Source organism: Oncorhynchus clarkii, chromosome 10, assembly GCF_045791955.1.
Source record: "Oncorhynchus clarkii lewisi isolate Uvic-CL-2024 chromosome 10, UVic_Ocla_1.0, whole genome shotgun sequence".
NCBI classification, from domain to species: Eukaryota; Metazoa; Chordata; class Actinopteri; order Salmoniformes; family Salmonidae; genus Oncorhynchus; species Oncorhynchus clarkii.
Window position 1 is genome coordinate 63,149,107 of NC_092156.1, and position 26,664 is coordinate 63,175,770.

Consider the following 26,664-nt stretch of genomic DNA (forward strand, 5'->3'; position numbering starts at 1 on the left):
TGATGTCTAGTAGTGAATTATTTCACAGGGCAGAAGAGGAAGGGAGGAGGGAAAATAATCAATTTTCAGCGCCACCTCTGCATTTTAAAACCACCCCAAAATAAGAACAATAGAATATTTGGGGGACGGGAGCCTAGAAGAGAGGAGGAAGGGAAGAAAGCACCCATGTTTCTGGTGGGTGGGAAGGATGGAAGGAGGGATGGGAGGGAGGAGCAGGGGGGTTAGTTCATCTTCACTTCACATCCAAATGGATGAGAAACCGACTGTTGCTATGGTTGCGACAACAGCGGCTAAAAGCAACTTCTCTCCCCCTTTCTCCTGTGTGTGTATCTGAGGAGGGTTCGAGCTCCTGAGGCGGTGTGTGTACCTGCTGCACTGCTGATCCTGTAGGGAGGGGGAGGAGGAGGGGGGAAAGAGGGGTGGGGAGGACAGATAGAAGGAATGGGAGAGGAGGGGTGTTAAAACCCCTTGCCGCATTCCATCATGACCTGCAAGCTAATCAAAGGAGAGACAGATGAAGAGGGGAGGAGGATGGGATGAGAGGAGGAAGAGGAGAGGAGGATGGGATGAGAGGAGGAGGATGGATGAGAGGAGGAAGAGGGAGGTAGGAGAGAAGAGAGAAAGAATGAGAGAAGAGAGGGAGGAGGTGTTAAGAGATGCTGAGTGGAGAGGGTGGGATGAAAAGAAGGGAGAATAGGAGAGGAGTGGCAAGGCTGAGAGGCGGCATGTTGGAAATGAAAACACTCTCGCTCTCTCTTCTCTCCATCCCTCTCTCTCTCGAAGCCATCTGCTGCTAGCGATGGCTCGCTAACATTTATTTGCATTTCTCTACTCTCTCTTTCCCTCTCTCACACGTTCCCGCCCTACTAATGGTCTTCCGACTCGCTCTCTAACTGCGGTTTAACAGGCAGCTGTGTGTGTGTGTGTGTGTGTGTGTGTGTGTGTGAGAGAGAGAGAGAGATAATGTGTGTATCTCCATTAAAATCCAGACTAAAAGCTTGTGCCTGCCAAAATCTCCCAGCTACTGCTCAGCCACCTCTCACCTCATTATCACCGGTGTGTGTGTGTGTGATAGTCATACCTGTGGGTTACAGACAGGTTTTATGGGGGCTGGCTGGTGCGGCGGGACAGACAGACTGACAGACTGTCTGAAGCAGAGTGTTGGAGGCCATACTAAGCGATGCTACAGTCCAACAGTATGTGGGAAGTTTCTGTCAGTCTGAGTCTGTGTGGTTGTGTTCTAATGCCATGGTAGCATAATGGTAGCATAATGGTAGCATAATGGTAGCATAATGGAAGTATAATGGGGACGGAAGCTTGCGGGGGAAGAGTGCCTTTTACCAAGGGTTGGTCTGTTTTTCTCTACAGGGAACTGTGCATGAATTATATTACCAGACCATATAATATGTGTGTGTGTGTGTGTGTGTGTGCGTTTTTGTTGGTGTCTGCATCAATGTCCTGTGTAGTTGTGTGTTTCTCTGTGAATGTATTACGTCAATAATTTTGTCTGTACCAATTTTCACCAATTTTGGCAGTGTGTGTGTGTGTGTTTATTCCTCTGTCATCCTACCTTTGGGTCCCATGAGGAGGGCCTCTGTGGCCTTGCCCCCGTCCCCGCAGCGTGCCTCGTCGAAGGGGGGACACTGCTCCCCGGTACCAGCCACCACCTCTCCGTTCTGGATCAGCTCCTTGGTGCCCGTCAGGACCTTGGGACGGTAGATACGGCGGGAGTTGGTGTCTGACACGTACAGCTGCCCCGTAACCGGGTCCGTCGCCAGGTAGTACCGGTGGGCCGGGTTGTTGCTACGGAAACCAAAGTGGAGGAAGAGGCGACAGTTAGGGACAGTGAAATAGTGACCCCACAGAACTCGACATCCACACTTCACATAGAGATACCGAACCACCCGACAAGGAAATTAAACAAATGAACACAAAAGGACACTGAAAATGACAGAGGGGATCAGGCTGCTGCAGTCGTGTTGTGAAAGACCAGAGGGAGGATGAGAGGGCAGCGTCCATTTTGTGCCTGTGGCACATCATACTAGAGGTGTTAGAGGAGGGGGCACACGGTTCCACAGTGGCATATGGCCTCAGCCGGGGTGAACCTAACGCGATGCGACTGCCGATCACTATCGTCTGACGCGCTCCTAATGATGCCCAGTAACCTGTCACATTCGCTCCATCATCGCCTGCTTGGTGAGCTGGGCGCCGGCGGTTGTCATAGGGGTTGATGAAAGTCAACAACTGATCAACAGGCGTCAATTAAGACGGCTTAAAATAGGGGGAAGGACCCAGACACCTCACGCCAAGGACAGGCTGGCTGTTTCTAATGACACACTCATCACTAGAGAGATCGAGAGGGAGAGAGACCGAGAGATACAGAGAGAGAGACACGGTATATAAACATAATATGACATTTTTAATGTCTTTCTTCTTTTGGAACGTCTGTGAGTGTAATGTTTACTGTTCAATTTTTATTGTTCATTTCACTTTTGTTTACTATCTATTTCACTTACTTTGGCAATGTAAACATTTGTTTCCCATGCCAATAAAGCGCTTTGAATTGAAAATTAAATTGAGAGAGAGCAATATGTCTGGTTTATCCAGGGAAAAAACATGTGCACTTCAGGCTTCAGCCCAGGGGATCCAAGATAAACAGAAGAATGTATATATATATATATTTTTTTTTTACATTGGAGGAAAGTCTACTTTTGGAGCATTTGACTGTCTTTGCACTTTGCTCTCACTGACACTCCACTATTCTCCTAGTGCCCACTTCACTTCCAGGTAAAAGTAGACAGGAAAACATTCTGGGAAGTAGCGAACGCAGAGGCTTGGCTTTGAATATGAATCTGACGTCAGCGATTCCTCAGTCAGAGCGAGAACGGTTACGAAAGAGTGTTGCTTTGAGCAGGAGTAAAACATCAGGGAGACAGACACCCCCACTCCTCCATATTGAGGTGAATTTTTACATTTCTTTAACAAATATGACACGAGGCAGGTGATTCTTTGTTGCTGAGGGATAAAGACCAGGAGGATTTACACAGAGGCAAACACAGATAATAAGAAGCTGCACCTCAAAAGACAAACAACATTGAATGATATAAAATGTATGTGTTAATGTGTGTGTGTTTTTGGATACTCCTTCAGTTTACAAAGCTTGACGGAACAGGGGCAATAACACTAGTCTTAACAACCCTCCCAAACGGAGCGAGACGTCTGTGTGTGTGTGTCTGTCTGTACCGTGTGTGTGTGTGTGTGTGTGTGTGTGTGTGTGTGTGTGTGTGTGTGTGTGTGTGTCTGTCTGTACCGTGTGTGTGTGTCTGTCTGTACCGTGTGTGTGTGTGTGTGTGTGTGTGTGTCTGACACTAAAGGAGTCTCTATGATGCATTAGGACGCCTCACAAATGAATGGCCCCAAATGTAACATTATTATTGTTACCCTGAAGTATTGAGGAATGAAGGATGTGGGGCGTGTGCGTGTGTGGGTGTGGGTGTGGCGCGGCAGGGTAGCCTAGTGGTTAGAGCGTTTGATTAGTAACCGGAAGGTTGCAAGTTCAAACCCCCGAGCTGACAAGGTACGAATCTGTCGTTCTGCCCCTGAACAGGCAGTTAACCCACTGTTTTTTTTAAAGGAGTGTGCTGGGGATGTGTTTCTATTTTCACCATTACTGAAACTATATTCCCAGGCCCAGTTATTCCCCATGGCTACATTATCATCATGAAGGAATGTTCTTCATCCCCTCTGATCATTTTCCAGATATCCCACCCCTCTCCTTTTTATAGTTAGGAACACAGAGAGCACCTCTCCTCTCCTCTCCTCTCCTCTCCTCTCCTCTCCTCTCCTCTCCTCTCCTCTGAACAGCACCATAGTTCCCACTCTCCTCTCCTCTGAACAGCACCATAGTTCCTCCTCTCCTCCCTCCTCTGAACAGCACCATAGTTGCCCCTCTCCTCTCCTCTGAACAGCACCATAGTTCCTCCTCTCCTCCCTCCTCTGAACAGCACCATAGTTGCCCCTCTCCTCTCCTCTGAACAGCACCATAGTTCCTCCTCTCCTCCCTCCTCTGAACAGCACCATAGTTCCCCCTCTCCTCTCCTCTGAACAGCACCATAGTTGCCCCTCTCCTCTCCTCTGAACAGCACAATAGTTCCTCCTCTCCTCTCTCCTGTGAACAGCACCATAGTTCCTCCTCTCCTCCCTCCTCTGAACAGCACCATAGTTCCCCCTCTCCTCTCTCCTGTGAACAGCACCATAGTTCCTCCTCTCCTCCCTCCTCTGAACAGCACCATAGTTGCCCCTCTCCTCTCCTCTGAACAGCACCATAGTTCCTCCTCTCCTCCCTCCTCTGAACAGCACCATAGTTCCCCCTCTCCTCTCCTCTGAACAGCACCATAGTTCCCCCTCTCCTCTCCTCTGAACAGCACAATAGTTCCTCCTCTCCTCTCTCCTGTGAACAGCACCATAGTTCCTCCTCTCCTCCCTCCTCTGAACAGCACCATAGTTCCCCCTCTCCTCTCCTCTGAACAGTACCATAGTTCCTCCTCTCCTCCCTCCTCTGAACAGCACCATAGTTCCCCCTCTCCTCTCCTCTGAACAGCACCATAGTTGCCCCTCTCCTCTCCTCTGAACAGCACAATAGTTCCTCCTCTCCTCTCTCCTGTGAACAGCACCATAGTTCCTCCTCTCCTTTCCATCTAGACTTGACCCTGGGTCTTGTCCTCACTCCAGTTGATTCAAAGGGCCCCAACCGTACAATACAGAACTCAAAACCCTTCAAAATGTTGTTGTTGTTAGTTAGCGGTTTTAAAAAAGTGTTAAGTTGTCTTTTACAATGTTCTTCACAAATGACTAGGGGGTTCTGGATGGTTCCAGCGGGTTTGTAGGTAGATAAAGGAGTCCGATTCGCTGAGAGCTGATGTCGGCCAATCCGCTAGAATGATTCTGAAATCCCTCCAAAGCCTTTATGTAAAGAGAGCGACTGTATTCTATGGACGAGCTGCCACTAGGGTTTACACAGGGGACAGAGAGAGAGGGAAACAAGACTGGTATGGATCTGTGGTACATGGTTATATTGTTACTGAGGCTTACCTATGTCTGAAATCTTTATTTCTTAGAGGAGCAGAAGCAAAAGGGAACAAGAAAGAGAGAAAAAAGAGAGAGATAACAGAAGAGTGTTGATTAGTCAGGATGGAGAACACACAGAAAGAGAGATAACAGAAGTGTTGATTAGTCAGGATGGAGAACACACAGAAAGAGAGAGATAACAGAAGAGTGTTGATTAGTCAGGATGGAGAACACACAGAAAGAGAGAGATAACAGAAGAGTGTTGATTAGTCAGGATGGAGAACACACAGAAAGAGAGAGATAACAGAAGAGTGTTGGTTAGTCAGGATGGAGAACACACAGAAAGAGAGAGATAACAGAAGAGTGTTTATTAGTCAGGATGGAGAACACACAGAAAGAGAGAGATAACAGAAGAGTGTTGATTAGTCAGGATGGAGAACACACAGAAAGAGAGAGATAACAGAAGAGTGTTGATTAGTCAGGATGGAGAACACACAGAAAGAGAGAGATAACAGAAGAGTGTTGATTAGTCAGGATGGAGAACACACAGAAAGAGAGAGATAACAGAAGAGTGTTGATTAGTCAGGATGGAGAACACACAGAAAGAGAGAGATATCAGAAGAGTGTTGGTTAGTCAGCATGGAGAACACACAGAAAGAGAGAGATAACAGAAGAGTGTTGATTAGTCAGGACGGAGAACACACAGAAAGAGAGAGTTAACAGAAGAGTGTTGATTAATCAGGATGGAGAACACACACACACACACACACACACACACACACACACACACACACACACACACACACACACACACACACACACACACACACACACACACACACACACACACACACACACACACACACACACACACACACACACACACACACACACACACACACACACACACAGCTGTACACAAATACTCATACACAAAGACACATTAACATACAGTACATATATACAGTCAGAGCGTTAGACCCCCCCCCCCCCCCCCCCCACACACACACACAGCCATCACAGTTGTTGAGCAGTGGCAGCTCTAAGCAGCAGTCCCCCCCCCCTGCCACAAGTCTTAACCAGAGAGAAGGAAACCATGAATGATTCACCTGGGAGCTAGCATTAGCGTTCCACACTTGTAACAGGCTCCAGGGTAACAGGCTCATAATGGCCTATTGATTGTGTTCCAGACAATGAAGAGGCAGGGCCTAAACAACAGCGTTAGCACCTCCGGTGACTAGCCAGGAGGCTGGTATTACTGTATATGCCAACGCTGCAGAGTGACTTTTCATTTATAATACACATGTGCATAAGCACGCGCGCACACACACACACACTTTTTCGAATTAGTAAATTTCATTTACAGGACTGGGCATTATCCACCAAGCCAATAATGAAATTGAGTTAAGCCTGGGTACATTACTGTGTGCTGAGAGAGAGAGAGAGAGAGAGAGAGAGAGAGAGAGAGTAAGTGAGTGAGTGAGTGAGTGAGTGGGTGAGTGAGTGAGAGAGACAGAGAGAGAGAGAGAGTTGGGGAGAGAGAGAGAGAGAGTAGGGGAGAGAGAGAGAGAGAGAGTGTGTGAGAGAGCGAGAGAAAGAGTGTGAGAGAGAGAGAGAGAGAGAGAGAGAAAGTGTGTGAGAGAGAAAGTGTGTGTGTGAGAGAGAGAGAGAGAGAGAGAAAAAGTGCGTGAGAGAGAGAGAGAGAGAGAGAGAGAGAGAGAGAGAGAGCACTAGTGTTGTACTTCTGTACATGATCATATGTACTATTGTTATTATTACTGTTGAAATGAACTGTATTTCATTATCCTCATTGCATTGTACTGTATTTACTGAAATGCTGTAGCCTACCACTATACTGCTTTGGCAATATCAACAAACTGTATTTCATGCCAATAAAGTCTCAATTTGAATTTGAATTAGAGAGAGATTGAGAGAGACAATGGATATATTTCATCAGGGGAAAATGTGAGAAGGTAATTTATGAGCAGTGAGTGTTCATAACAGGGCTAAAATGTCCTACAGACCAGGTTAGAGGAGAGGCTGTGTGTGTGTGTGTGTCTGCCTTCCATAACATCTCTGTATCCCATCATTGTAAATGGCCAGATACCACTGATCACACTCCACATGTAGTGAGTGTGAAACAAATCAATGTGTGTGTATCAGGTGGTAGCTCTTGTGTCATTCAGCCAGCCATCACTGAATTCTCCTGCCCATCTCCCTTCCCCAAACCATTGTTTGGGGGCCTGGCAACCTGAGCTCCACTGCTTCAATCCCTCCTTCCTTCCCTCCTTCCCTCCCTCCCTCAGACTAAAAGAAAAGTACAACAAATAGGCTGTTTTTCCCCCTCTCTCTCCATCCTTACCTGAGCTCCATGACACTGGTGACGTTCCCAGAGGGGAAGATGCGTCTGATGTAGTTGAAGTCCCCGACGAAGAGGCTCCCGTCGGCGCCACAGGCCAGCGCCACGGGGGCCAGCAGCTTGTTGCCCTCCGCCTGGCCGTTACAGCTGGGGCACGAGATGCTGCGGCGCCGGCCGTTACCCATGATGCTGCTGATCACTGGGGGCTGCTGGGAGATGAACACGTTCTCCCCGTTGCCCTTGTACAGGATGCCTGGATGGGGGGGGGGGGGGAAGGGGGGGGAAGGGTGGGAGATTAGTTTAGTTGCTGTGTCAAAGTCGTGTGTCATTGTGATGAGTGGAAGATTGCCGGAAAAAGAAGCACATTTCTGTTGTTGGATAAAGCTTATCCACGTAGCCGTTTGTACATTTGTGTAATTTCTGAACTTCCATGTTGGTCAAGGTGTTGGAAAATGTTTTACAGTCTTGTTATGAACTTTGTAGGTTGGCCAAAAATGACAAAAATGGAGGTGGCGCATATTTAAACTGCAAAGTATTATCAAATAACATCTTATATGTGGAGGGAATAAGATTTGGGTTGTTGCAAACGTGGCTGAGGGATCAACGTAACACTCTGAATGGCTTGTACTGCCCAAGAGCTTCACTTGACCAGATGATCACCACAGGAAACTCCAATCAAAGAGTTACAAACTCTCTTCACTCTCTCTTTCATAGAACAAATTCAGGCCAATGTTGTTTTTCATGTTTAACTCAACACCACTTCCTGTTAATCCTCGTCCCAAGGCTAACCAGCTTTGCAGCCAGGAAATAAACACTCAATGCTTTAAAATTAGACCACAAAAAATCATATTCACGCTTCTCGCAGAATTAAACGCCGCACACACTAACACACACACACACACACACACACACACACACACACACACACACACACACACACACACACACACACACACACACACACACACACACACACACACACACACACACACACACACACACACACACACACACACACACACACACACACACACACACACAGCATTAGCATTTCACCAAAAATGTGTAATTAATACAGGCTTTGAATATTGTATTTATCAGATGATTTTCACCTCTGTGAGAATGTGATCTGAAGGAAATGTAGCAGGGTTTAAATGGGTTGATACCACAGCTGCTCCTGTTATCCTGATTACAGGCTTTTGATCATTGGGATGTTCATTTACGTGGTGCCGGGACCGAGGGCAGGTTTTTATCTGGTAATGGTGGTCGTTTGGAATTGATAAATGGTGTTAGGGCAGGTGTATGGTGCTGGGGGTTAGGGCTGGGGTGATGCGGGTGTTATGGGAGTGGGGCACCCTGGCCTGAGCTTGCACCTCTCTCTCATTCAATTCAATTCAAAGGGCGTTATTGGCATGGGAATCATACAGTATGTTTCCATTGCCAAAGCAAGTGAAATAGATATTCTCTCTCTCGCTCGCTCTCGTTCTCTCACTTTCTCAAAAGGGTTTCATAGGATCACACAGCGTGGGAGATGGAGAGATGCATGTGTGTGTCACCACACATTTAAGAACATGACGCCTCCCCCACCAGTAACACACAACTGGGTGCTGATTTGAAAAAACAGTTTGAAGACAAAGGGAGTTAAATGGGATCAGCCATATGTGTAGTTTTCAAAGCAACAAATATGTAAAAACCATCTGCACCTAGTATAAAGTGCAGTACTTCAAACCACTGCTATTCTGAAATAGCCTCTATCAATAAATACAGACCAGGTTATATACAGTTATATATATACAATATATATAACCTGGTTTATATACAACCAGGTTATATACAATTATCTGTATATAAAAACTAAAAAAATACAAATAATTTCTTAATTTCTAGATTAAAAAAAAAAGATGTGATAATCTAAATCATTACTTTTGTAGCTAACAATAAAAATTGCGGACAATTAAAATAATAATTACAGCTACTTGATTGTCTGCATATTCATAGAGACATAACTTATATATGATAAAGTAATAACACTCTTAGCAATGTGATAAAAACACTACATGCAAAATTATAACATTCATATTGTTCTGATTACTAGCTATACTTATTGTAATACTTATGATAATAATAATGATGAAACAATATTATATCTATTCAATACATCATTATTTAAAAAATGACATAAAATAATTTAAAACCATGCTATAATATTGTATATAATATATAATATTACATTATATTTACAACTTAAATAATATTATAATAATGACTAAGTAACAGTATCATTAGTGTTATCATCATCCGTATCAATAGCTTCCTCAACAATGTATTTATCTTTGTGAATACATCACTTTTTAATTACTGCTTTCATTATCATCAATTATTCCCCTCCGGCAGTAAAGGAAATAGCTACCAAATCAATACATGTGCAGCGTGTCAATCATTCTATTCTCTCAGGTCTGGTGCCTTGACATTGTCCCTGTCTCAAGTTCCTTTCTGCTCCATATACTTAGTGCATGAATTGGGCCAGTAATGGGCACCTCAAATTTATTACTGAATATTCGCTCTAAAATATCAACCCTGGTATAGTCAAATTAAAATGAGTGCTGGCACCTGAAATTATTTTTGGCAGCTTTTTCTTTCCACTAAAAGCACTGAATATACTATAGAAATGAAATGAACACGATTGAAATGTTTTGGGAATATTGTGGGGATATATGGGGATGTTTTGGGAATATTGTAGGGATATATGGGGATGTTTTGGGAATATTGTGGGGATATATGGGGATGTTTCGGGAATATTGTGGGGATATATGGGGATGTTTCGGGAATATTGTGGGGATATATGGGGATGTTTTGGGAATATTGTGGGGATATATGGGGATGTTTCGGGAATATTGTGGGGATATATGGGGATGTTTCGGGAATATTGTGGGGATATATGGGGATGTTTTGGGAATATTGTGGGGATATATGGGGATGTTTCGGGAATATTGTGGGGATATATGGGGATGTTTCGGGAATATTGTGGGGATATATGGGGATGTTTCGGGAATATTGTGGGGATATATGGGGATGTTTTGGGAATATTGTGGGGATATATGGGGATGTTTTGGGAATATTGTGGGGATATATGGGGATGTTTTGGGAATATTGTGGGGATATATGGGGATGTTTCGGGAATATTGTGGGGATATATGGGGATGTTTCGGGAATATTGTGGGGATATATGGGGATGTTTTGGGAATATTGTGGGGATATATGGGGATGTTTTGGGAATATTGTGGGGATATATGGGGATGTTTTGGGAATATTGTGGGGATATATGGGGATGTTTTGGGAATATTGTGGGGATATATGGGGATGTTTCGGGAATATTGTGGGGATATATGGGGATGTTTTGGGAATATTGTGGGGATATATGGGGATGTTTCAGGAATATTGTGGGGATATATGGGGATGTTTTGGGAATATTGTGGGGATATATGGGGATGTTTTGGGAATATTGTGGGGATATATGGGGATGTTTTGGGAATATTGTGGGGATATATGGGGATGTTTTGGGAATATTGTGGGGATATATGGGGATGTTTCGGGAATATTGTGGGGATATATGGGGATGTTTTGGGAATATTGTGGGGATATATGGGGATGTTTCGGGAATATTGTGGGGATATATGGGGATGTTTTGGGAATATTGTGGGGATATATGGGGATGTTTTGGGAATATTGTGGGGATATATGGGGATGTTTCGGGAATATTGTGGGGATATATGGGGATGTTTTGGGAATATTGTGGGGATATATGGGGATGTTTCGGGAATATTGTGGGAATATATGGGGATGTTTTGGGAATATTGTGGGGATATATAGGGATGTTTTGGGAATATTGCGGGGATATATGGGGATGTTTTGGGAATATATGGGGATGTTTTGGGAATATATGGGGATGTTTTGGGAATATTGTGGGGATATATGGGGATGTTTTGGGAATATTGTGGGGATATATGGGGATGTTTTGGGAATATTGTGGGGATATATGGGGATGTTTCGGGAATATTGTGGGGATATATGGGGATGTTTTGGGAATATTGTGGGGATATATGGGGATGTTTCGGGAATATTGTGGGGATATATGGGGATGTTTCGGGAATATTGTGGGGATATATGGGGATGTTTCGGGAATATTGTGGGGATATATGGGGATGTTTTGGGAATATTGTGGGGATATATGGGGATGTTTTGGGAATATTGTGGGGATATATGGGGATGTTTTGGGAATATTGTGGGGATATATGGGGATGTTTTGGGAATATTGTGGGGATATATGGGGATGTTTCGGGAATATTGTGGGGATATATGGGGATGTTTCGGGAATATTGTGGGGATATATGGGGATGTTTTGGGAATATTGTGGGGATATATGGGGATGTTTTGGGAATATTGTGGGGATATATGGGGATGTTTTGGGAATATTGTGGGGATATATGGGGATGTTTCGGGAATATTGTGGGGATATATGGGGATGTTTCGGGAATATTGTGGGGATATATGGGGATGTTTTGGGAATATTGTGGGGATATATGGGGATGTTTCAGGAATATTGTGGGGATATATGGGGATGTTTTCGGAATATTGTGGGGATATATGGGGATGTTTCGGGAATATTGTGGGGATATATGGGGATGTTTTGGGAATATTGTGGGGATATATGGGGATGTTTTGGGAATATTGTGGGGATATATGGGGATGTTTTGGGAATATTGTGGGGATATATGGGGATGTTTCGGGAATATTGTGGGGATATATGGGGATGTTTTGGGAATATTGTGGGGATATATGGGGATGTTTCGGGAATATTGTGGGGATATATGGGGATGTTTTGGGAATATTGTGGGGATATATGGGGATGTTTTGGGAATATTGTGGGGATATATGGGGATGTTTCGGGAATATTGTGGGGATATATGGGGATGTTTTGGGAATATTGTGGGGATATATGGGGATGTTTCGGGAATATTGTGGGAATATATGGGGATGTTTTGGGAATATTGTGGGGATATATAGGGATGTTTTGGGAATATTGCGGGGATATATGGGGATGTTTTGGGAATATATGGGGATGTTTCGGGAATATTGTGGGGATATATGGGGATGTTTTGGGAATATTGTGGGGATATATGGGGATGTTTCAGGAATATTGTGGGGATATATGGGGATGTTTTCGGAATATTGTGGGGATATATGGGGATGTTTCGGGAATATTGTGGGGATATATGGGGATGTTTTGGGAATATTGTGGGGATATATGGGGATGTTTTGGGAATATTGTGGGGATATATGGGGATGTTTCGGGAATATTGTGGGGATATATGGGGATGTTTTGGGAATATTGTGGGGATATATGGGGATGTTTCGGGAATATTGTGGGGATATATGGGGATGTTTTGGGAATATTGTGGGGATATATGGGGATGTTTTGGGAATATTGTGGGGATATATGGGGATGTTTCGGGAATATTGTGGGGATATATGGGGATGTTTTGGGAATATTGTGGGGATATATGGGGATGTTTCGGGAATATTGTGGGAATATATGGGGATGTTTTGGGAATATTGTGGGGATATATGGGGATGTTTTGGGAATATATGGGGATGTTTTGGGAATATATGGGGATGTTTTGGGAATATTGTGGGGATATATAGGGATGTTTTGGGAATATTGTGGGGATATATAGGGATGTTTTGGGAATATTGTGGGGATATATGGGAATATTGTGGGGATATATGGGAATATTGTGGGGATATATGGGGATGTTTTGGGAATATTGTGGGGATATATGGGAATATTGTGGGGATATAAAGGAATGTTGTTATACTAAGCTCCCCCCAGGATGTACGGAGCTTACCTCTGTGCTCTGCCATGCCTTGTCTCCTGAGGGACATTGGAACAAACACACACCCTGTACCACTACCCACAGGCCCTGGCCCACTCTGCCCACCCCTGCCCAGAGACTGGCAATGATTGGCTGGAGCATGACAGGAACCGTTTCTGATTGGCTGTGGGGGATCCATGGCAGGCTGAATGAGAGATAGATAGAATGAGAGATAGAGAGAGACGGGAAGAGAAAGTGGCCGAGGGTGCTGCTGTGTGGATTTTGGGTTGTGTGATGTAGCCAGTGGGGTTGTGTTTTCAGTTTGATCCAAAACACTGGGGTTTAATATCAGGCCTGAGGATATGGTGATGGAGGGGAGAGGGCTTGGGCGGCACACGTGGTGTTCTGGTAATCGCTTGGCTAATAACAACAGGAACTAATGCTAGAGGCAGTGTCAGTTCATTGGGTAGCCTACAGCTAGGGGGTAGTTTTAGGCTTTAGAAAAATATATATCTAAGCCTAGTGGTCTGATAAGTACAAAATAAAGAACAAGTTTTACAACATGCAGTCTTGTTTTGACTTTGTTACTTTCCTCAGTTTCTTATGATCAGCACCGCTTCACCATAACAGGGTGCTGCTGATGAGGCCTAACAGTGGATCAAACAGACTGGACCTGTCCATCAACTCACAGGGGGTGTTTTATCTGTGCTGGAGCGAGGTGTGGTGCGTGCGTGTACGAGGCAACAAGGTGTGGAGTAGAGGGGGAGAGCGGGCGGAGAGAGAGGGAGAGGAGAAGATCTTTATTTCATGGCTCTGGTTGGATCAAGGACACCGGGAGAGAGAGACCAGGGTCGGAGGGAATCACGGACGGCAAACGGACGCCGTTTAAAGATGGTAGCGCAGCCGTGTTGTGGCGTGGCCGAGTGTTATGAAATAGAATAACGAATTCCTTCCTGACGGAGGGAAAACGTGAGTCTATGCACAGACAACAAACATGAAAGTATATAAAGTACATGGACACAGTGTACAATACACCGACGTAATGTACACATTCAAACACCTACTTTAAGGTCATCAAGGTATTGCTGCATATAGAAATTAATTTCTTATTTTATGTAGCAGTTGATATACAAAACATTAAGGACACCTGCTCATTCCATTAAAATAGACTGACCAGGTGAATCCAGGTGAAAGCTATGATCCCTTAAAGCTATGATCCCCTCACTTGTTATATCCACTTCAGTCAGTGTCGAGGAAGGGGAGGAGACAGGTTAAAGAAGGATTTTTAAGCCTTGAGACAATTGAGACATGGATTGTGTATGTGTGTCATTCAGAGGGTGAATGGGCAAGACAAAAGATTGAAGTGCCTTTGAACGGGGTATTGTAGTAGGTGTCAGGCGCTCCGGTTTACGCCAAGAACTGTTTATATTTTTGTTCAGTATAGCTTTAAAAACAATCTTTCAAGGGCTTGCCAGTGGAGAGAAAGGGAGAGAGAATGAAGAGAGAGAGAGAGAGAGAGAGAGAGAGAGAGAGAGATGAGGGATGGATGTATGGTTGGGTAGGTCATTTGGGTCATTCAGAAATAACAACAACTCCCAAAACTGCTGTCATCTTCAGAGCTCGCAATTACGCCTCAACCACAGCCTCCGTCAAAACTTCATGTTATTATTTCCACTTCCTCCCGACCGCCCAGCCAAACCACACCAGTCTCGTCCCTCCTTTCCCATTCCTCTTTTTCTCTCTCGCTCTTTAGTACGTTTAGCAGAACTCAGAGGACAGAAAGACGGAGAGAGAGAGAGAGAGAGAGAGAGAGAGAGAGAAAGGAGGGGGGTGGATAGATCCCGTACTCTCACAGAGAACTACTAGAAGCAGCGTCACCAAAGTTATTCCACTGGGAACCAAAAGGCAGTGCAAATAGGACCAAGTCTTGGTGTAGTTATTTTGGATGGAGAGGGGGAAGAGATGAAGAGAGGGATGGATGGAGGAAAAGAGATGAGGAAAAAGGGGGGCTTTTGCTTCAAAGAAAGCACTTCAAAGGATGGCGTCACGCTGTGTGCCTTAAATTATTCACGTCGGGCAACATGTTGGAATTCTGCGCAGTCGCTTTGCCGCTTGCTAGGTTTATTAACCGCGAGATGAATGATGCCATCTTAGAGAGAAACCCCTCTGTGAGTGAGCCCCTCGCACAACGAGGGTCCGCACCGCCAGCCCGAACCCCTGACCAACTGTAGCCAAGCACCGAACCCCCAGCTGAACCCCCTAAATCTCAAGTAGCTAGTTAGCCTAGCGCCCCCTGATCACCAGGCGCTTTCATCGATTAGCTGATTGAGCGGAGTTAGCGGTTAGCGATAGCAGTAGCGGCTGTGATGGATCCTGCTGAGTGGAGCTAGCGTTAGCTATAGCAGAGCGGGTGGCTCAGCGCCGTGCCTGTTTGAAAGGCTAATGTGATTGGGTGATTGGGGCTGTGGAGTGGTTTGGATAGTGTGTGTGTGTGTGTGTGTGTGTGTGTGTGTGTGTGTGTGTGTGTGTGTGTGCTGGAGTACCCTAACAAAGACGGATTGGGGCTGAGAAAGCACACACTGTATATTAATACAGGTAGCAATCCCCACCTGCTGCATACATATGGTTTAGTCTCCTCTGAGAGATGTTCTGTAGGAGTTGAACTCCTATAGCAGAGTAATTGGGAACATGGGCTGCGTCCCTAATGGACATGAACAGTAACTCCTCCCTTAGGAACCACGGACACGGTCACATTAGTGTAACAATGCAATAGGTCTATATGGGGTATTACAACATCAGGGTAACACGGGGTTAATATAATCCTCTGGTTCTGCCTGAATGCATGCATTATGAACGAGTGTGTGTGTGTTTGTGTGCGTCTGTGCGCGAACGAGTAGAGACGATAAAATATGCTTGTACACATTTTCCATCATTGAGACGGAGAGAAAGCGAGAGGATAACCGTCTTGGGGGCGTGTCAGAGAAAATCAGCATAATGCGCTGTGATGGAGATTAGACCTGGAACCCGGCCCGCTCTAAATATTTACAATACGGAAGCTGACATCATGGTTAAACGGAAGACCACAACATCAGTGTTTTGGGTTGATTGTAAATGCAAATGTAAAATGATTGGGGAAGTTTTCCTGAAGACTGCGGTGTATTGTCCATGATGTCTATGTGTATGACGTATTTGAATAATAATGACCATTATTAAGAGAAATGTCTATCCTCACTAGAGTTCTGTTCTATTCTGATTCTATTCCATGTCCAGCCATGGCTCTTTGTGGAGCTGACTTTGACATTGACATTGAAGCCCTTCTGTTGAGCCGTTAACACTAGAACAGCCAAGACGGTCAATCTGGCCATTTTCAATTTTGGAATATCAATAACTTCCTTTCATTAAAAACCTCGAACCCACCTTTTCCTAAATATGTGTATTTTAAACTCTAGCAATATTTTGAGATAAATATAATAAAATAAAACAAGTTTTGAGGCATTTCATCCTCAAAGCGCCACTTGGGTCAAAATGACTGTACACATACTTAACATTAGCATAGCATGGCCTCGACCAGTAGCCTATCAATAGACGCCAGTCTAATAAATCCATTTAATATAAACAATCACAAGGAAATACAATCATATTTAGTTTAGGAAGGTCATAAAAAAACATTATACAATACAATGTATTTAAAAGAACAGAATAGCATGTTTTGAGTTAGTAATTATCTGTGCTTTTAGTAGGCTATGGCTGCTAATGATGCCAATGAAATCAACATGCTAGTTTAGCCCTGCCCTACCACAGTCAACACACATACAGTGGGGCAAAAACGTTTTTTGTCAGCCACCAATTGTGCACGTTCTCCCACTTAAAAAGATGAGAGAGGAATGTAATTTTCATCATAGGTACACTTCAACTATGACAGACAAAATGAGAAAAACAAATCCAGAAAATCACATTGTAGGATTTTTAATGAATTTATTTGCAAATGATGGACTCAAATGAGGAACGCAGGCATGTGGAGCTGCAGTTATTCTAGGAAAAAGTATTTTGAAAGAGAGACCATCTGTACAATTTGCAGAGTTGTTTGGCGAAAATTGCTTCATTAGAAACCTTGGAATCTGCTGTTTCTGATAGGGTATAGGAATTTGAACTTCTGGCCTGCCTGGAACTCTGTAGGATGATTTGGTCATCTCTGTTCCCTTCTTTGTCAATGCAATTTATCATATTTTCACCCAACAGACTATTGTCAATTTAGTATTGTCTTTAGGCCACATCTATTGTTATATGTGTGAAATTAGTTTTCAATATAGTTCAGGTGTAGTTTGGATGGGCCAGCTAAGCTGTTGTCTTACAGTCAGAAAATACACTATCATCTTATTTTAGTATTTAGTCTATGCGATTCTGACTAATCAATACATTTTCTGGCTGATTAAAAGTTACGTTTGGTGGCCTGAGGTTTCTGATGACCTATTTGAATGCTATAAATGCATTAATTTAGCAATTTATTATGGAATAGTCACACCCATTTAAATATCAACGGTCAGAATGATGGTCACAAGGGTACATGTAGGAAATGGGATGGGTGGCCTATTTCCTGTTTTCACACACACACACACATGCTCCCACTCTCAGGTGGAACACACATGCATACACACACCTCCCAATTTCTGCCCTAGTCACCCTTTACCACTATATTCCTCTCTAGCGAGAAAGCATTAGATGCGTGTGTGTGTGTGTGTGTGTGTGTGTGTGTGTGTGTGTGTGTGTGTGTGTGTGTGTGTGTGTGTGTGTGTGTGTGTGTGTGTGTGTGTGTGTGTGTGTGTGTGTGTGTGTGTGTGTGTGTGTGTGCGTGCGTGCGTGCGTGCGTGCGTGCGTGCGTGCGTGCGTGCGCGTGTGTGTGCGTGGTGTGTGTGTATATGTGTGCTTGCGTACACACCACCTAATCCTTCTGGACCTGTCACTGCACCCCCCCGCCTGTCTTTCTGTGCTAAACACCTTTGTCTGTTGGTATTTCACGCTAGTTGCTTGTCCACGCTTAATCTAGGAATTGTTTATAATAGCTTAATCTAGGTAATGGTTATTCGAGCTTAATCTAGGTAATGGCTTAATCTAGGTAATGGCTATAAGAGCTTAATCTAGGTAATGGTTATAAGAGCTTAATCTAGGTAATGGCTATGAGGGCTTAATCTAGGTAATGGCTTAATCTAGGTAATGGCTATAAGAGCTTTATCCAGGTAATGGCTATAAGGGCTTAATCTAGGTAATGGTTATAAGAGCTTAATCTAGGTAATGGCTATAAGAGCTTAATCTAGGTAATAGTTATAAGAGCTTAATCTAGGTAATTGTTATAAGAGTTTAGCTAGGTAATGGTTATAAGAGCTTAATCTAGGTAATGGTTATAAGAGTTTAATCTAGGTCATGGCTATAAGAGCATAATCTAGGTAATGGCAATAAGAGTTTAGCTAGGTAATGGTTATAAGAGCATAATCTAGGTAATGTCTATAAGAGCTTAATCTAGGTAATGGTTATAAGAGTTTAATCTAGGTAATGGTTATAAGAGCTTAATCTAGGTAATGGTTATAAGAGCTTAATCTAGGTAATGGCTTAATCTAGGTAATGGTTATAAGAGCTTAATCTAGGTAATGGCTTAATCTAGGTAATGGTTATAAGATCTTAATCAAGGTAATGGTTATAAGAGCTTAATCTAGGTAATGGTTGTACGATCTTAATCTAGGCAATGGTTATAAGAGTTTAATCTAGGTAATGGCTATAAGAGCTTAATCTAGGTAATGGTTATAATATCTTAATCTAGGTAATGGTTATAAAATCTTAATCTAGGTAATGGCTATACGAGTTTAATCTAGGTAATGGTTATAAGAGCTTAATCTAGGTAATGGTTATAAGAGCTTAATCTAGGTAATGGTTATAAGAGCTTAATCTAGGTAATGGCTATAAGAGCTTAATCTAGGTAATGGCTATACAAATTCATCTAGATGATGGCTATAAGAATTTAATCCATCATGGCTATAAAAGATGAATCTAGGTAATCGCTATAAAAGCTTAGTCTAGATAATGGATATAAAAACTTAATCTAGGTACTGGTTATAAGAGCTTCCCTGTGGTGATTGCTTGGTCTCTGAAAGAGTTTGACTGTCTCCAGCTCTTCTGACATCAACACAACCAATTTTTTTGTCGGATTTCCAACTCAGAAGAATTGGAAAACAATAACAGCTCCCTAAAGTGAGACACTACATTAAATGATGCGGCCGAGGAAAGGGAGAGGGAGAGAGAGGGAGAGTTTAAAATGGGGGAATGAGAACGAGGCACCCCGGCTTCCCCAGGTGCCAAAGACTCCAGTGGGATTGTGGGTAGTGAGGCCCACCTGCTGAGCTGGCTGCTGGAGCTACAGCACCACAGGCCTCTGAATAGGCCTGATAAGGAAAGAGAAAGGGGGGGGAGAGGAGGGAGAGGAGATAAAGGGGGGGAGACAGGCCCAGAGGAAGGAGGGGGGACAGGGTTTCACCACTCCAAGTTCTTCCGTCACCACATTACACACTCCCAACCAATCAGAGACGAGACGGTTGGTACGAGGATACAGGAGAATATATGTTAGTGTATACGCTATGAGAGAGGTGTGTGTGTGTGTGTAAAAACACCTGCCTCCTACTGCCTTTAGGTGGGTTATGTGTGAGAGAGTGCTTTTATGTGTGAGAGAGTGCTGCCAAAACACACAGGACCAGGAAAAAGGGAATGACAGAGAATGAAATATTGAGAATGAGTTTGTGTGAGAGATGTCTGGAGTCTACGGGGTGAGTTGGGTAGCAGAGTGCTTCTTTTTCCCCTGTCCATGAATGCTGTCTTTCAGATTACAGACATCACTGCTTCCCCTGAGAGACCTGTCGTGGTTGCAGATGCCGGATGGACACAATAATGGCTGCCAAACACTATGCTTATCTGGACCTGCACACCCACTAGAGAAGAGGCTGGCCAGGTAGAAGAGGGTGATAGAAAAACTAGTCAAAGAGAGAAGGGGGGGGGGGGGGGTGTCAAGTTGTGAGTCCACTTAGAGAACACACTGGTGTTGTGACACAGGAAGGAAGACATCGTCGACACAGGAAGTGTTTGAGGGCCAATAAGGGCTTTGAAGCCGGCAGACAGGAAGTTGAAAGGATGGAACTGCCTGACGGAGGAAAAAAGGAGTGAGAGCTGTGGCTTCATCTCACCCATCTCTCTCTCCTCCCTCTCTTTTCTCTCTCTTCTCCCTCTCTTTTCTATCTCTCCTCCCTCTCTTTTCTCTCTCTTCTCCCTCTCCTCCCTCTCTTTTCTCTCTCTCCTCCCTCTCTTTTCTCTCTCTTCTCCCTCTCCTCCCTCTCTTTTCTCTCTCTCCTCCCTCTTTCTTCTCCCTCTCCTCCCTCTCTTTTCTCTCTCTTCTCCCTCTCTTTTCTCTTTCTTCTCCCTCTCCTCTCTCTCTTTTCCCTCTCATCTCCCTCTCCTCCCTCTCTTTTCCTTCTCATCTCTCTCTTCTCCCTCTCCTCTCTCTCTTTTCCCTCTCATCTCCCTCTCCTCCCTCTCTTTTCCTTCTCATCTCTCTCTTCTCCCTCTCCTCTCTCTCTTTTCCCTCTCATCTCCCTCTCTTTCCCTCTTATCTCCCTCTCCTCCCTCTTTTCTCTCTTTCCTCCTTCTCTTTTCTCTCTATTCTCTCTCTCCTCCCTCTCTTGTCTCTCTCTTCTCCCTCTCTTTTCTCTTTATTCTCCCTCTCCTCCCTCTCTTTTCCTTCTCATCTCTCTCTTCTCCCTCTCATCTCTCTCTCTTCCCTCTCTTTTCTCTCTCTTCTCCCTCTCCTCCCTCTCTTTTCTCTTTCTTCTCCCTCTCTTTTCCTTCTCATCTCTCTCTTCTCTCTCTCATCTCTCTCTTCTCCCTCTCCTCCTTCTCTTTTCCCTCTCATCTCCCTCTCCTCTCTCTCTCTTTTCCCTCTCATCTCGCTCTTCTCCCTCTCCTCCCTCTCTTTTCCCTCTCTCTAAACTGTCGAGCGACTGACAGATTCCTGGATTCCTAGCGGCCTTACGTAAGAGGAGATGTCTGATAAAAGACGTGTGGTGATGATAGTCTACGAGGAGAAAGCTGTGATGTGGTCATCTATCACTTAACTGCTGCTGGCCAACACTTCTTACATGTCTATCTAGCGGGGGGTGACATAATGAATGTGTGTGTGTGTGTAATGTGTGTGTTATGTATGTGTGTACATACATGTGTGATATAAACCAGAAAGCACAACAGGCTCTCATTCAGATATCACTGCAGAAGGAGAAATACTAGAAGCTGCTCGCATTTGAAATAAATCGATGCGTCTAAATGCATCTTTCAAGGAAATAAATATCTGGACATCAATCTCACAGTGAGAGGGATCTGTTAGTCAGTGTGTTTGATCTGGGTGTGTAGTGCAGTGACACGCACGAGACCCTCACACACACACACATCGCTGCTGTGAGGGCTCAAGTTCTCGGCTAGTGAAAGCCCTGGGGATTTAGAGAGAGGGATGACTGGTAATTTGATGGATGTGGTGACAGATAGAGGACATTGGGAAGGAGGGATGAAGGAGGGAGGGATGGAGGGAAGGAGAAGAAGGGTAGTGTGTCCGCTGCCATTGTACTGTGATATGTGACACACTTCCTGTGGCCAGGGGAAGAAGACAGAGACTAACAACGACAAGGCTGTCATTACAACCACATAAACAACAGTATAGTTAAAAACACTATAACCACATGGAGGAAAACAAAATGTATTCTACAATAACCAATATCACTCCCTAAAAACACAACCTTATGGAACAATCCTTGGATAACCTTTCAGAATTCACAGATAAATTGGTCCACATGGAAAACTAAAGGCAGATGAGCCGTAAATTACTTGGTAACAGGAAATAGATTTATTTCCATGACAGAATTCAAAAGTAATTTTGGACTGACCAATGTAGATTGTTCCAAATACTTGCAACTTAAAAGTTACATATCACCAAAACAACTTTGTTGTGGTAGCCATTTTGGCTCTGTAGAGCAGTAATGCAAGTCCTGTGTCCTATCTGGGTCCTAGTAGGTGGACTAAAGGACTGAAGGACAGGAACTATGTTGTGGCGGCCATTTTGGCTCTGTAGAGCAGTAATGCAAGTCCTGTGTCCTATCTGGGTCCTAGTAGGTGGACTAAAGGACTGAAGGACAGGAACTATGTTGTGGCGGTCATTTTGGGGAAACAGAGGCAGTACAGTGTCCTGTCCTAGTAGGTGGACTGGAGGACTGATGCACAGGAACTGTGTTGTGGTGGCCATTTTGGGGCTACAAAGCAGTAATGGAGGTCCAGTGTCCTGTGAGTAGGAGGCTGTCTGAGATGCCCCAGTAATGGGGTCTGATTTCTGTGCTAACTGATGGAGTAATGGGGCCAATCAAAGGGCCAGGGAGGGAGATGGAGATATGGGGTTGTAATGGGGTGGTTTGGGTAGTAGGTGTGTGTGTGTTGAGGGGGGTGAGTGTGTGTATGTGCGTGTTTGGGGGTCTTGGAAAAGGAGGGAAAGTGGGATAAGGAGAGGGGTGACTAACTGGGACCCAGAGGAGGGTGGGAGAGTGGGGGTGTTGGGTCTGGGTCAAACTGCCAACTGTATGTATAGGGTGTTCATATGTGTGTGTATGCATGTGTGTGTGCATGTGTGTGTATGTGTGTGCGTGTTTGTGTGATCGTGGTGTATGTGCGTGTGTGTTTGCGTGTGTATATGTGTGTGTGTGTTTGTATGTGTGTGTGTGTGTGTGTGTGAGATGAAAGACCAGCGGAATTCCTTCAGACAGCTGAGACTAAGCCGGAGAGTTGAAAGAAGGCTTAGTGTCACTAAAGAGTTGGATGACTGAAAGAGCAAGACCCCGTAACCCCCCCCCCCCCTGTAACCCCTACACCACCGCCCCGGCAACCTGAGCCTGCTTGACGACGATCGCCCCCGACAACCAAACAACCGGACACGTGACTGTACGTTCATTAGCTGGGTGTGTGTTTTGTAGCGGGCTACGAGCATTGTGAGTTAATGTGTGTGAACCAGAGGATGAATGGAGGGGAAGCGTTTAACAGCAATTAGGATTCAGCGCATCAATGTCCTTCCTTCACACTACTACATAGCCTGTATTCAATATCAGACACTTTGGTCTTTCTCAGACTCCTCCTCTGCTTCCCCCTCAGCATTGTGAATATTCAGAATAATGTCTATGGCTTTGATCGCTGCAGCTAGTTACTGAAGTGACTTGCTTATGACACATTTGCAGTATTTTCTTGACAGTATTTTATCATTCTGCTTCAGTTTGCTGAGTGCAGAATGTGAGTGACTGAATAAGAGCGTCTGCTACAGGACTGTAATGTCAAACATGTCATGTGATGGCTGACGGCTGGTCGTTGTCTAACGTTTTATAAGTCCAGGACTTCCCATAACCCATGCATTCATTCTGCAGGCCTTTTGGCTCCCACTACAATAGCTACAACTATTTCCAACCTACTCTACTGTTTAAAGCAGTGGGATAATCTTTTCCATACTGTAAGTCTACAGAGAGTAGCAGAGGTTATGGAAACGGTACGTTTCCTAACTCTGTAGGTATAAACTATAAACGTGAGTTGTTATAAAGGAAAGTTCTGTTTAATCATCAGTTTAGGGGCATGGGTCACACATTAAAAAGAGTGTAGATTATAACATTTTAATGAAGCTAAAGTCATATATTCTGTACATACGGTTGCAAAATTCCTGAAACTTTCAATAAATTCCCTGCTTTTCACGAAATCCCAGTTGGATCTTTAGGACGTCCCTACCCCATTGAAATTGAGAATGTTTAAAGTAAGGGTTAGGGATATATACGGGTTAAGGATAGGTAAGGGTTATGGTTAGGGTTAGAGTAGGGGTTAAGGTTAGGGTTAGGGTTTAGGGCATGGACGTCCCAAGGATACCGGATAGCAAGCATTCTCCACCACTGCAGCCTCATCTCATCTTCAGTCTCATTACTCTGGTAGATTGGGCCTTCACTAGGAACCAGCATGATCCCCTCTGTCCCTCTGTCCCTATTGACATCCAATGTGTGTGTCTGTTATAGACTCCCGCTCTGTTAAGAGTCTGTCTGGGAGGGTATTTATGACAGGCAAATCTAGCGGACGCCCGTCCCTGTCCCGGTCTGAGCTGATCTTATCTCTCCCATTCCTGTCATGGTCGTTTGGTCGCCTCGACGACGGGGCTGATTCAATTAACACGTGTCAGTTTGAAAAGTGGACGGACGTCAAACGGGGGGGTTGAGGATAAGGGGAGGGTGTGTGTGTGGGGGTTTTGCTACACATTCACTTATGAACACATTCTGTCTTAACCGGATTAGACCTTCTTTAAGGGCTTTAGACCTACAGTATGTGTTAGGGATACTTAACACTCTCTCCTCCCTCCTCTCTCTCTACATCTTCCCCTCCATCTCTTTCCTTCCTCCCCCCATCTCTTCTCCCCATCCCTCTCTCTCTCTCTGGCATCTCTCCCCCTCTGTTTCTCCTGTTGAAGTGTCACTGGTCAGGGTAGAGGGTGGCATGGCTGGCATACATCACAGCTTATCTGATGTCTTGTTGATGACATGGTGGCCCGTAAAGAATCTCTCTCTCTCCCTCTCCATCAAGGTCCCTCTGACAGATAAGTCGATGATGCTCTTCGTTTGGTTAGCAGTGTTTACATTAACATGGGCACTAGATGAGATATGTCGTCAGTCAGCACGTCGTGGCTTACACACACACACACACACACACACACACACACACACACACACACACACACACACACACACACACCCTCCCTCCCCGATTCATTCCTGTCTACTGTGATGTGACTTAGTGTTTTTAAAGCTCCTCACCGTGTCTGTACGATAGATAGCACCTGTAATTGATGCGCTGTTGAGCTTCCTGTTTAACAAGCTTATGTCAGCGAATAACGATAAGTCCTGTGTAAATCTGTTGAGAAGGACCACTTAGGTAGCTTCTAAAGGTGAACAAGGCATGAATTAGAGTTACGGCTGTAGGATAGGCATTAAGCTGGAGGTAGAGGTGGTGGGGGAATCTGTACGCGTCTGACGAGCAGGGGAGAAAAACTGCTCCCTCTCACTGAAGCCACGGAAGTTCAAGGCCGACCGTGGTACTGCAGGCATTATTGGCATAAAACAGGATCCTCCATTATAGTGAATGGAAAAAAATGTCCATCTTCGTGGTCCTGTAAATAAAACATTTTTTTTCGAAAACAATCATGGTACCAATAATTGCTTCCAATACATCAGATGTATTTCCTTGAACTGATTATTTTAAAATCTCACACAGAAGATCTAATGATAATTTAGTTGGTCATGGCAGCCTGCAGTACCTCAGTCAGCCTTCAACTTGAGTTACTCAATGATAAGGGGCAGCACTGAGCTAGCCTGCAACGTCACTTCCTGGAATAGTTCCAACTGCGTATGTTATGTCTCCATGAGACTCCATCTTAACAGACTTCACTTGGCTTCAATGCGCTGTTGAGTCTTCACATAGGCAAGAATATTGTCACATGATTGATGGCTTTGTCCATTCATATGTACAGTCCTTGGTGATGAGTGTGTGTGTGCATGTGTGTAAATGTGAGTTTGTTTGTGTGTGAGAGAGTGAGGGAGAGAGAGAGAGTGTGTGTGGGGAGGTCCTGTATGTGCGTGGGAGCGTCCCCACGCATGTCTGCTTTGTGTGTGTGTGTGTGTGTGTGTGTGTGCAGTCATGTTCCTACCGTTCTGGATATCCAGTATATGGTGTTTGTCCAGCGTCCAGCCTCCCATGTTGGACGCGTCCAGCTCATAGCCCTGCAGTGTGGCTGTCCTCTTCTCCCACAGGATCAGGTCCAGACACGACTCGTACTCAAAACCCACGGACACTACAACAGGAACATGAAGGAGGGGGTCGGGTTAGCACAGATACTGTTCATGACAAGACTCCAACTGACTAACGACAAGTACAAGCCTAGACAATGTTATTGGTATTATTAGGGATTCTAATTAGTCGTCTTACACAATTACAATTAATCTCTGCCGTCATATCTCAACACCTCCACTCAGTTTGTAATAAAACTTTCCCAAACTTGATAATCATCTCCTTACAGCTCTTTTTAAACTCCTATCTGTCTTCAGCCGATCACATTACGACAAACCCCACTCTGAGGGGGCAATAATGGCGCAGGCCAAATTACCAGACAAACATAATGCAATTGGAAAAAACAAATGCTGACGAAGGGGAGGTTAGAAGGTGAAAACCCAATCAATCAATATGACTTGGGCCTGGGCCATTTCTAATAACACCCTCCTATTC

At 44.5% G+C, this 26,664-nt stretch overlaps 1 protein-coding gene across 1 annotated transcript in view; it reads right to left on the bottom strand.

Moving 5' to 3' along the window:
- Positions 1–26,664, bottom strand: part of LOC139419314 (teneurin-3-like) — a 405,690-nt gene that overhangs the window by 29,590 nt on the left and 349,436 nt on the right. Inside the window, exons 21-23 of the mRNA XM_071169258.1 lie at positions 26,090–26,233; positions 7,430–7,679; positions 1,571–1,803 (exon numbers count right to left, since the gene is read on the bottom strand). Coding sequence (XP_071025359.1) covers positions 1,571–1,803; positions 7,430–7,679; positions 26,090–26,233 — 627 coding nt within the window. The remainder of the gene's footprint in view (positions 1–1,570; positions 1,804–7,429; positions 7,680–26,089; positions 26,234–26,664) is intronic.